The sequence below is a fragment of the Lissotriton vulgaris genome, chromosome 7, assembly GCF_964263255.1.
Source record: "Lissotriton vulgaris chromosome 7, aLisVul1.2, whole genome shotgun sequence".
NCBI lineage: Eukaryota > Metazoa > Chordata > Amphibia > Caudata > Salamandridae > Lissotriton > Lissotriton vulgaris.
This window is the reverse complement of record NC_141695.1, coordinates 10,586,429-10,598,653: the sequence shown is the minus strand read 5'-3', so window position 1 is coordinate 10,598,653 and position 12,225 is coordinate 10,586,429. Positions and strand designations below refer to the sequence as shown.

At 48.0% G+C, this 12,225-nt stretch overlaps 1 protein-coding gene across 2 annotated transcripts in view; it reads right to left on the bottom strand.

Moving 5' to 3' along the window:
* The window catches only part of LOC147700502 (uncharacterized), an 80,756-nt gene that overhangs the window by 38,185 nt on the left and 30,346 nt on the right, over positions 1-12,225 (bottom strand). For both annotated transcript variants that reach the window (XM_086929660.1, XM_086929659.1), the window contains exons 3-5: positions 11,885-11,995; positions 10,157-10,273; positions 8,394-8,501 (exon numbers count right to left, since the gene is read on the bottom strand). In XM_086929660.1, the coding sequence (XP_086785786.1) occupies positions 8,394-8,501; positions 10,157-10,273; positions 11,885-11,995 (336 nt within the window). The remainder of the gene's footprint in view (positions 1-8,393; positions 8,502-10,156; positions 10,274-11,884; positions 11,996-12,225) is intronic.

The window sequence follows — 12,225 nt, the reverse complement described above, 5'->3', positions numbered from 1 at the left end:
TTCAGCACACAGCTACGCCGTCCAGGTTAGCAGGTTCGCAGAACAGTATCCCACAGAACGGTGAGTCCTCGCCCCTTTTCAGGTGATGGAGTGGGGCGGGGCTGCTCTCCCTGACCGCCTCGCCCCACTCCATCACCCGAAAAGGGGCGAGGACTCACCGTTCTGTGGGATACTGTTCTGCGAACCTGCTAACCTGGACGGCGTAGCTGTGTGCTGAAGACTTCCTTCTTCAAACCCACGCCTTGCGGAACCCGCTCCACGGGTCCCGCTTCGGATCCCTTCACACCCATGGACATTGCAGTGGGGTTTGTGCGAGGCAGCAGGGCTGCGAGCGTTACACCGGACTCACATTCCCAGGAGTCCCGGTGTCAGTGGCCGAGTCACCTGGCCCCGCTCTCCCTGACGCCCCGCCCCACTCCATCACCTGAAAAGGGGCGAGGACTCACCGTTCTGTGGGATACTGTTCTGCGAACCTGCTAACCTGGACGGCGTAGCTGTGTGCTGAAGACTTCCTTCTTCAAACCCACGCCTTGCGGAACCCGCTCCGCGGGTCCCGCTTCGGATCCCTTCACACCCCTGGACATTGCAGTGGGGTTTGTGCGAGGCAGCAGGGCTGCGAGCGTTACACCGGACTCACATTCCCAGGAGTCCCGGTGTCAGTGGCCGAGTCACCTGGCCCCGCTCTCCCTGACCGCCCCGCCCCACTCCATCACCTTCATTCATTGGACCAAGACCTACAAATAGTGGTGTGTTACGCTGCGCGGGAGCGCGCGGGAGCGACCGGGGCGAAGACCGGGCAAAGAGCGGGCCGTTTAAGGCCGTTCGAGTACGGCAGAGTCCGGCCTAGGCCCACTCCCCCTGGACGTCTGGAAGACCACCTAAAATGCCATTAAGATCAGGGAAGGAACGTACTGTTCAAATCAATACATCCAATGGCGTTGTTTCTGGTCCCTTGGACGCTTTTATCACACGGGCCACTGGTATCTTAGAAAAGGAAATTGCCATGGTTGAGAAAAGGCTGTCAATAGACCTGATTAGTGGAAAACGATCCTCACTGGGGGCTTTAGCTACATCTATCTCCCCTGCACCCTCTGTACCCCATGCTGCCTTCAATTGTGTCCATACTACCTCTACGGACGCAATAGTCCATATAGAAAATATTGGGGTTAGCCCGACCACAAGGGACAAAATAAAGGAAGAAAGGAATAGTATTAACGACTCCAAAGATACACAGGGGATTGGGATGGAGGATAATGATTCCGTGATTAGTGAGGAGCAGGATCTTAGTCAGTTATCCGTAACTCCTCTCCTTAATCAGTCCAATATCTCTAATCCTGTTGAAAAGGTTAATCCACCTATATCCAACTCTGCCCCCAATACTAAAAAGAGAAAACGGGATTCTAGAATGTCAGGGGAAAAAAATCTGAAACCCAATGAAGTAAATACAGTTCAAGGGGAATGGTGTCAGGGGTCCGAGCCTCAACCAAACTTGCTAAAACCCTCTGGGCCTAACAATATGCTATGCCCCTCACTTTTGGCTTTGGGTTCCTCAACCACATGTCCCATGTGCCTCAATAGTGATGAGGTTTTGCTGGCAAAAATGGAGGCCATGTTTAAAACACTACTCTTACCAGTCCTGGAGCGGACTAGGCTCATGACCTCTAAGATCGATAGCATGGAGGATTTGATCCAATCAAACCATACGATGCTACAAGCATTATGTGGCTCAAATAATAAGGGTACTGTTAACACACTAGCACCAAGTAAGGCACCCAGTAAGGTTACCAGTAAGAATATGGAAAACGGCAAAAACTTCCCTAATAAAACAACAGGAATAAATCACACCATAGCTAAAGGGGGTCAAAAAACTAATACTACCTTTACCACCTCTTCCAAATCAGGAGCTAGCTCTCAGACTCCGGTACTAAAGCCCCAATCGAAAACAGAGGCTAAACAAAATATGGTTGGGCGTCAACACATGGGTCCTCCAATACAACCTAATTCAAATCGTCCTTCCCCAAGTACCTCAAGAACCCAAAATACTGCTTCCACCAGTCACAGGGAGGGGGGGCGTAAAAGGCCAAACATTCCCAGTGTTGACCTTCCACCCGAAGCGGCCTTACACACCATCGTTTTGACAGGCGTAGCACCATTAAAACCAGGATCAAGGGAATCTTATGGTGACCTTCGTAACAAAGTCACTTTTTGGCTGAACAAAAATCGCCCGCTACCCCCCTCCACTCCCACGGAGATATTGTATGTGAGGAGAGTAGATTGGGTTGGGCCGGAAGCAAAAGATCTAGAAGGAGACTGTATCCTTATATCGTTCAAAGACTCATGGGTGGTAGATGCTATTAAACGAGAACCCAGATTTGCAAGGCAGGGGGATGTACAAACATTAGCTTTATCCTATTTTTACCCGCGCAGGCATATACCTTTTCAATCCTATCCTTTGTTTCGTAAAGGTCCTGCTGCGAGACATCCCCTGGCATTGACCCCGATTGACTGCCAGCGCCCCTTCCTCTTCAATCATTTTGGCCCCCTTTCTGGCTTGGAAGCTATAGATTGACTTAACGATCCCTCTAGTGAGTCTCTGACTGGTAGTGTGATAGCCCAAGTGCCCATTGATTATAACATGGTATGCCCAATCCAATTAACCAATCTAGCAGACGGGGAAGGAGGCTGAACATATCTGCCAAACAGCCCTAGACCACACGTAGTTACCCAGGGGTCCCTGACCGAGGAGAAAATCATTGCCCCGGTAGACTGTGTTAAGCACCTAGTGGTCAATGATGATATAGGGGCGTCTCATGGATCTGTACGGTCCCTACACCCTCTGTTGCCAGACAATTTGAACGACCATCTGAAAATTTTGTCCTGGAACATAGCGGGTATTAAGGCGCGCCTTGCGTCTGCAGATTGGTCAAATTTTATGGACAATTACGATATTATCCTGTTACAGGAAACATGGGCAACGGAACCTGTCCATAAGCAGGGCTATATCAACTTTTTCAAACCTGCAACCAAAGGAGGTAAAGGGCGGGCCGCAGGTGGCTTGCTAATTTGGGTGAAACAATCATTGGGTTTCTACCCAACGGAGTTCCCGGTGGAGAACCAGGATCTCCTATCCATTATAATAAACAAAGGGAACAAGCAAGTTATGAACATTATTAACATCTATGCTAGAGGCCTTCCTGGCGGTCGAAGCCCACCCCTGTTGAACCTTGTTGATCACATGATAACGAAAATGCACGGAGGCATCACTACCATTCTTGCTGGCGATCTAAATTGTACTATAGAACCCGTGCTAGATATGGGAGATACTTGGACTCTGGCAGATGATTCTGTATGGGGTATCCCAGACCTACAAGTGGAGAAGAGGGCTAAAGCTACAGAGGCTGCAGTGTCCTGGATGGCCTTTTGTCTACAAAATGGGTTCCGTGCATGTAATGGCCGCTCTGCCTCTGATGTGAAGGGAAATTGTACTTTCGATAATGGCCAGAGGCAAAGCCGCATTGATTATATTTTACTGGACATGGAGCATTGGGCTCTGCTAATTGACATGGCAGTTTTAGAGCGCCCGGAAAGTGATCACAACCCACTGTCCCTATCGTTGAAGACACCGGATTTAAATAGACACGAGGAACCATCTGCAACCAATACAGGGGACGTCCAACTCACCAATGACAGGAGGAGACTGAAGTGGTCACGGGTTATGGAAGATGAGTGTTTACTAAATAATATCAATGTTGTAGTGGGAAATGCACTTAATGAAATGTTGCAAATAGATATGTCGGGGGTGGATACTGGAACAGCAAATAGTGTGATGGGTGTCCATATTAAGTGTTTTGGCAGGTTAAAAACAATGCTATCCAAACCATGTGGGAAGGCTGCTACTAAAACTAATCCTTTACCCCAAAAATGGTACAACAAGGACTGTAGAGAGGCACATACAGCTCTCATTTCTGCCATTAAATCTCGGGACATGGTTAAAGTGAGAGCTGCTAGACTCCATTACAAAAAAACCCTTAGTAAAGCCAAACGGGAGTGGGAGGATGAGTTCTGGTCAGATCTTCTAGAGGCATCATCCTCTAATAACCTGAAAAGGTTTTGGGATCTGGTTAAATGGGGTAAAAACATAGACTCTTCTACACCCGGAAATAATGTGCCACTTGAGGATTGGGTTTCATTCTACTCGGCCCAATTTAGAGCTGGGGACGATGAGACTACAAATCCCTTAGGCAATGCGCTCATGCAGACCCCAGAAAGTGGAAAACTTACCTTTACGGTTGCTGAGGTTGAGCTGGCATTGGCACTTACTCTCCGAGGTAAAGCCCCCGGTATGGACCTGATCCCGGCTGATCTTTTTAAATCTAATCCCACTTTGTGGCTCCCGTATATTACTAGAATAGCTAATACTTTGGCTCTTGGAGCCACAGTCCCGAAATCTTGGAAAGGGGCTGAAATTGTTCCAGTCTATAAAAAGGGTGATAAATCCATTCCAGCAAACTACCACCCTATCAGCTTAATCGACTCGATTCAAAAGATAGTGGCGCGCATGGTTTTGGGTCGGGTCCAGGGTTGGATAGAAATGGAGAATATTCTGTCCCCCATGCAGGTGGGCTTCAGATCGGGAATGAGCACCATAGATCAGGTCTTTAGATTCTGCCTGATCTATTGGAAGGAGGTTTGGTTAGGTGGTGGTAACATCTATGCTGCATTCATCGATCTGAAGTCCGCTTTTGATCTGGTGCCCAGGGACAGGTTATGGGGTGTGCTGGAAAATTTGGGCTGTCCACCCGAATTATTGGACCTTATTATAAGACTCCATGAGGACAACTTTGCGAGGGTGAGGTGGGGGGGGGGGTCAGGGACAAGTGACAGAAACATTCCCCGTAACCCGAGGTGTCCGCCAAGGGTGTGTCCTGGCCCCTACCCTGTTCCTCCTTTTTATCGATCAAGTTGTTAAATTCTTCTTGGATACCCCCACTGATGCCCCAATGTTGGCAGGGATGAGGTTTCCGTTACTCATCTTCGCAGATGACACTCTAATCCTCTCAAAAACACACAGCGGACTACAGCGGGCTTTGGACCGCTTTGAGGAGTTCTGTGCCATCAACAACTTGGTAGTCAACGTGGGGAAAACAAAATTCATGGTCTTTACAAAAAACCACTCAGTCCGGAGCACAGTGAAGATGAATGGAGTAAACCTTGAACAGGTTGATACCATGACCTACCTAGGGGTCACCCTTGATAGCCGCTTAAGATGGAAAGATCAGATCAATATGCAACATCTTAAACTTGCCAGGCTGACTGGTTGTCTCGTTAAAGAGCAGAATGAATCAATCACTAAACGGGTCCTGCCGGCCCTTAAGATCTATGATGTTAAAATCTCTACAGCCATCTTATATGGCGCAGATCTATGGGGCCATATGGACTTGTCTAGTCTGTACAAAACTCAATGTAGATTCCTTCGAAACCTAGTGGGCCTTCCACAGTCTACACCCTCGCTCCCCCTCTGTTTGGATCTTGGTTCCCCCCCTATCAACGAGATGGCAAGATTCAGGTTAGTGGCATTGTGGAGACGAATATGGACATCCCCAGACCTATCCCTCTTTGCAAAAGAACTGTTGGAAGTTAGGTCTATCAGGGGTTCTAGGAAAATACCATGGCTCACTGCTGTAAAAACAATTCTGAAAGACATGGGTTTGGAACATCTCTGGTCATCCCCACAATCTAATTCCTTCCCACCCAAAGATGAATTCAAATCTCTAGATTGGGCGACCATCCGCCTAAAAAGAGTGCTGTTGTCCAACAAAAATGACCTCACAGGCAGGTTTTTAACATTCAAAATTGACCTACTGAGAGAGCCATACTGGGATGTCATATCTCGACCGCTAGATAAGAAACTGTACCATCAGTTTAGAGTGGGCGCTTTGCCATTAAACATCTTCCTGAACAAACGGTCCACAGGGATATCACCTTACTGTACTTGCTGCTCAGGTCATATTGAATCAGAAGGCCACTTCCTTTTTGCCTGTCCTAGGTACGGAGCACCTCGAAAAAAATGGCTAAAACCCTTGTTCCAAAACTTACCATTCAAAACAGCGATGGAAGCCATACAGGTGCTCAGGACCAACACTTCAGAGCTCTTTGTGGTAGCTTTGGCAAAGTACTTGGGCTGGGCTTGGCTCCTTAGGCTAAAAAAACGTACGCCTTAACGCCAAGTACAAAGGTTGTTCTGCATTTTGCCATAATCTGTTTAGTTTGAGTATGTAACTGTTAAACCACCCTATGACTATGTCTCATTATCTGCATTCATTGTTCGCAATTTAGAACTGTAATCCTGACCTTTTAATGCAATGCTTTTCTTTAATTTTATTTAAAATACTCAGGTCTCTTTATTCGTCAATTGAAATTGAATCCTGTTTTATTCACCTGTTACGAAATGTTCTTTTGTTTGTACACCTAAGTATTTTGTGAGTGCCTAAATAATTTCTATTGCATTGACTTTCTTTGGATATTTTTGTTGAACCAGTTATATTCTTTTGTATTTTAATGTGTCTTTTATGATTTGCTAATAATCGAAATTAAGACTTTAAAACCTGAACCTGAATAGAGGTAGTAAGGTGTTTTAGGGCTCAGGAATGGGTAGTGAATAGGGGTAATAAGGTTCTTTTAAGGATTACGGATTGGTAGTGAATAGGAGTATTGGACTAAGACAACTCGTCACCACGCCTACCCACAAAGCAATACACATCCTCGACCCCCATCTTCGTTGGAAGAAACACCTTCCAGTTCACAGAACATAAGTCAGTCACATCCCACTCTTTAATAAACCACACATAATATTAAATCACAAACACATTTCCAAAGGGAACAGGGCAGAGGAAACAGTCAAAAACCTTAGCCTACAGCTCGCAGTCTGACCACTGATCTGGCTTTAAGAACTCAGTGGCATCTCTGCATCAGGACCAACACAATAAAGCAACACCACTGAAGCACACAGAATGACACCAGACTTGAAGCAACACCACTGAAGCACACAGAATGACACCAGACTTGAAGCAACACCACTGAAGCACACAGAATGACACCAGACTTGAAGCAACGCCACTGAAGCACACAGAACGACACCAGACTTGAATTCCACTGAACATTCTTCTTTCTTTCACTCAGAAATCGATTTCAAAGAGTTTCAGTCATTTTCTGTTTGGAGAAGCACCTCTGCTTCAGGCCACACTGCAACTGGGCTGGGTAGTCAGCTCTCAATCCTCCTCTTATAATGAAACAATACAACGGGTTTCATCCACAGTTTGCTCACATCCATCAACCACACACCACATTTGTAAGAGGATCCCTTGAAGGAAACGTATAAAATAAAACAACCAATCACTGGTGCCAGTCTGCCCCAAGGGAGTTTCTCCCCTACATTCATGTGTGTTGAGTCAGTGTTGCAGGCAGGGGTTGTGTCCTTTGATGCAGAGTTGATAGGAGTTGAGGTCATTAATGTGAAAAAAACAAAACGTGATTTAAGTAAATGCTGGAGTCAATTTGAGCACTTTGTGTAGCATTCCATTCCATGGTTTTCTGCTTATCAGTAGCATTTGAAGACAACCACCTTTACATAAATGCAATTTGATTAATTTGTTGGTGTGGCATGTTTTCCCATGCAGAGGTTTGAGGCGAAGCATTCAGACAGAATTCATATGATCCTCTTCCATAATGACCCTGATGGACAAAAAGCAATAGAATGGAATGCTAGCCAGAGAAACTGCCAAGGATCAAGATAGTCAAGCATTACACTCCATGACCTTTCTTTGATAGTGTTATCTACATGGACCATATGTATTGTGGCTGAAAGAAGAGGGGGCGTGGCTAATGCTCTAAGTGAGCTGTGCATAACCTTCTTGTGTCTATGTACTGGGAATATATACTATCTGGTTATGGAGATGTGCACGGCGGAAGGCATCATGGAAGCCCTGCATCCAGATGTGTGCAGTGAGAGCTGGAAGAATAATAGAATCACAGATGCTTCAGGCTACCAGGAAAGGAAGAGGTCACATTTCTAACCGGCTTCACTCGACGCAGTTTTACTCCTGTGTGGAACTGATTGGTTAAAGAGAATACATGGACCAGGGCGGAATACCAGAGGTGTCCGCCAGAGCAAGGTGCTGCTGTGGGAGTTCCCCTCCCAGGTATCTCAGCCTCACCTTGCGATGCAGCACATTCTTTTGTGTGGACCGATCCATGGATTACCCTAAGAGATGAAGAGAACACAAAGTCGTGGCTTTCCCCGCCACCAGCTTAAAGTCATCCAACTTTAAATCTGAAGTTCAAGATGGAAGTGCTCAGTGAACAATGCCCCACGCCCTCCTGTCCTTCTCACTTACCTGATGGGCGAAGGGTACTCTCTTGTCGCTCAGAGTCATGGCGGTTCAGGGGATACGGCTCTAGCTCTTCGTCCGATGCCAAGAAAGCCGCAGAGACAATGGGAGAACCTGTCCAGAAGGTAGATACAGATGGTTTTAGTTAGAAGAAGTAGGGATGTGCCTGTAGGTGAAGCTCTGGCACAAGGCGGCTGACCTGTTTGACAGCACTTGATGATAAGGTGATGCTCGGCTATCCACTACGGTTATTGCTTCTCAGATAAAAACTACAGGCAGTGATGAGGATCCTACCCGAACGGGTGTCCCCTTACAGAGAGGGCCTCAATGACAGGATGGCTAGCACATGAAGCCGAGTACGCACGAGCCGAGGGAATCAGATTAAAAATGGGTTTGAGTGATACATTAGTCAACAATTTACAGAAGGGAATCGTGCATTAAGGATCTTTTGTACTCTGCGGACTCAATGCAACTTGAATCGACAGCAACTCCATTTGAATCTAAAACGATGTAGTGGATGCATATCAGAAATGAACTACATGCAAGACAGCGGGTGTCCCTGCAATAGGACGGCCCTCTGGTACAAGAACAATCGTTAGCACCCAGCTTACCATGCCTTAAAGCAGCAAAACCTAAGGGGACGTTGCTGCCCACAGCTTCTCGACTGGATGACTACTTAGACAAAAACTGTTCTCCCTTGTGTACCGCAAAATTATACACAACACCCCAGACTCCCTATTAGCTCTCAGGACTCGGTGGGAGGGGGACCTGGGCACCCTCGAAGATGAGGAATGGCTGGAAGCAACGGCCTCTCCCAGAGAGGTGGCCATACCCTATGATTTAGGTTAGTGCCGCTTAAGATTCTGCATAGGGCCTACTGTGCATGTCCCCCCTGGAGAAAATGGGAATAATGGACTCGCTGCTCTGCCCTAGGGGAGGTGGACGGGACGGTACCTTCTTCCACTTGCCCACCTCTTCAGGAGTACTGGGCAGCAATACTGACGAACACGACAGCAGTTTATAAGGAGGAGGAGACCAAGTTACCAAGATAGTGTCAGCTGAATGTATGGGGAGACGGGGACCGCACCAACAGCAAGCGTTTAGAGGTGGCATTGGGATTCATGGTTGCAAAGCGTAACATTGCGCGAAGGTGGAGGGCAGTGGCAGCCCAACTTTAAGTGATGGAATGCAGATATGGGCTGGTGTATGCTTGCAGAAAGAGCGGTCTACGAGAGTAAAGGCTGCCCACAAAAATAGACTAAGATTTGGGGAACTGGAACGAATATCGAGGGATGATGTGCAGACCAAGAAGCAATACAACTGGATGATTGAGAAGGGAGAGTGGGGGGGGGGTGAACTTAGGGAAATCAACTCCTGTAGAACAAATGTGCATTATCCACAATCATACTGATGTCTCATCGAAATATTGTGATGTTAAATCTTTCATCATGAGTGCCAAGTTGTTGTTTCAATAAAGAGAATAAAAAAATGGTTACCACACATGGAAAGCTGCGTCAAACATTCTCACGCAAACAGTCGAGCCGAGAGCCTAGAGCGTCCGCGAAGAGCTATATACTAAAGAACGGCAGATGCACAAGGCCCTACCTTAAAAGTACTTAACACCACTTTGGGGTTGTTGTACAAACTTATGCTTTGTTTCCCTATTTTTGATAGGTCTTATATTAATAATGAACCTCTGGTCGTAATATAGTAAAAATGTACACAGTAAAGGCATAATTTAAAAAGTACAGTGTGGGAATCAAACTCACATGAACTGGAAGTGTTTCTGACTTCAACATCTTCTGTGAGCTGCGTGTCGGTCCCTCTGGACTTTTCCTCGTGTGTGATTCTAAATAATATGTCAGGACTGACCGCTGGGTGAGAAGCTGTAAAGAGAAACAGAGAGCGCTGCACACAGTGGCCCAAGCTTCGGAATACAAGGCAAATGCATCCAATCACATACATACCAACTCACTTGTGCACACTCACACGCGTCTGTACACGGGCGCACATGCATGCACGACTGAAGGTAATCATATGACACATACACAGCCTAATATCTGACAGCAGGCCCCTCTTATTTTCAAATCCAGCAGAAGATGTATTGGTTTCCTCAAACTGTTGTGTGGATTTGTTTGGAGAATTAAGGAAATGAGCAATATTTTGTCATTAGCACGAAATGCCTGAATTGTAAATTCCTTGTTCTGGACGGAGGGGTGCGCAGAGGAGCAGGCAGAGGGGCTCGCAGCGGTGCAGGCAGAGGGGCGCGCAGAGGTGCAGGCAGAGGGGCGCGCAGAGGTGCTGGCAGAGGGGCGCGCAGAGGTGCAGGCAGAGGGGCGCGCAGAGGTGCAGGCAGAGGGGCGTGCAGAGGTGGAGGCAGAGGGGCACGCAGCGGTGCAGGCAGAGGGGTGCGCAAAGGTTCAGGCAGAGGGGCGCGCAAAGGTTCAGGCAAAGGGGCGCGCAGAGGAGCAGGCAGAGGGGCGCGCAGAGGAGCAGGCAGAGGGGCGTGCTGCGGTGCAGGCAGAGGGGCGCGCAGAGGTTCAGGCAGAGGGGCGCGCAGAGGTTCAGGCAGAGGGGCGCGCAGAGGTTCAGGCAGAGGGGCCCGCAGAGGTGCAGGCAGAGGGGCATGCAGAGGTGCAGGCAGAGGGGCGTGCAGAGGTGCAGGCAGAGGGGCGCGCAGAGGAGCAGGCAGAGGGGCGCGCAGAGGAGCAGGCAGAGGGGCGTGCTGCGGTGCAGGCAGAGGGGCGCACAGAGGAGCAGGCAGAGGGGCGTGCTGCGGTGCAGGCAGAGGGGCGCACAGAGGTTCAGGCAGAGGGGCGCGCAGAGGTTCAGGCAGAGGGGCCCGCAGAGGTGCAGGCAGAGGGGCATGCAGAGGTGCAGGCAGAGGGGCGCACAGAGCTGCAGGCAGAGGGGCGCACAGAGGTGCAGGCAGAGGGGCGCACAGAGGTGCAGGCAGAGGGGCGCGCAGCGGTGCAGGCAGAGGGGAGAGCAGGCAGAGGGGCACACAGAGGTGCAGGCAGAGGGGCGCGCAGAGGTGCAGGCAGAGGAGTGTGCAGAGGTGCAGGCAGAGGGGCACGTAGAGGTGCAAGCAGAGAGCCGCGCAGAGGTGCAGGCATGGATCCCGGTTCCCATGTGCATAATACACAAGGTCAGAACCTTCAGAAAAGGGAAGGTAAGCTGGCCCAAGGAGGACACATTCTTAGCACTTGCTCATAGTGAAAAACTGTTTGACTCTTTACAATTCATTGCAAAGTGAAAAGAAGATTTCCTTCTGCGACACCAGATTATTGCAATTAAATCATAGTCTGACAGAAGTATCAAAACATCACCCCACTGAAGATAATAAAAGAAAATCTGCAGGCAATTGAACGATATTTTTTTAAACAGTATTTATAACTAATCTAATTATAACTATCTGGAGATATTTCTGCTAATGACATTCTGTGATGTGTGGGTATTCACTATCGAGACAAAAGGCACAGGACGGTCCTACTTACAGCCAATCCCCTCGTTTAGGTTTGTCCTCCTGGCTTCAAAGGGTTCCTGTACACACACATCGCTCCCTTTGTAGATACGGAGTAAAGAATCAGGGTTGAGAATTTGATAGCCTGTTGTCAGAGAAAAGTCACATTTTAGAATCTGAGGTGACAGAGTTCCAGGTGAAAGGGGAGAGATTTCATAAACAAGTGAGATGTGAAGGCCAAAAGAATTATAACTCCTTTGTATATATCAAGTGTAAATGTAAATCTCACAGTAATGACAATATTGCTACCAGAAAGTTAGTGGATATGCTAGTGGAGTGTCGGAAACACTTGGGGATACTAATACAACCTACGGA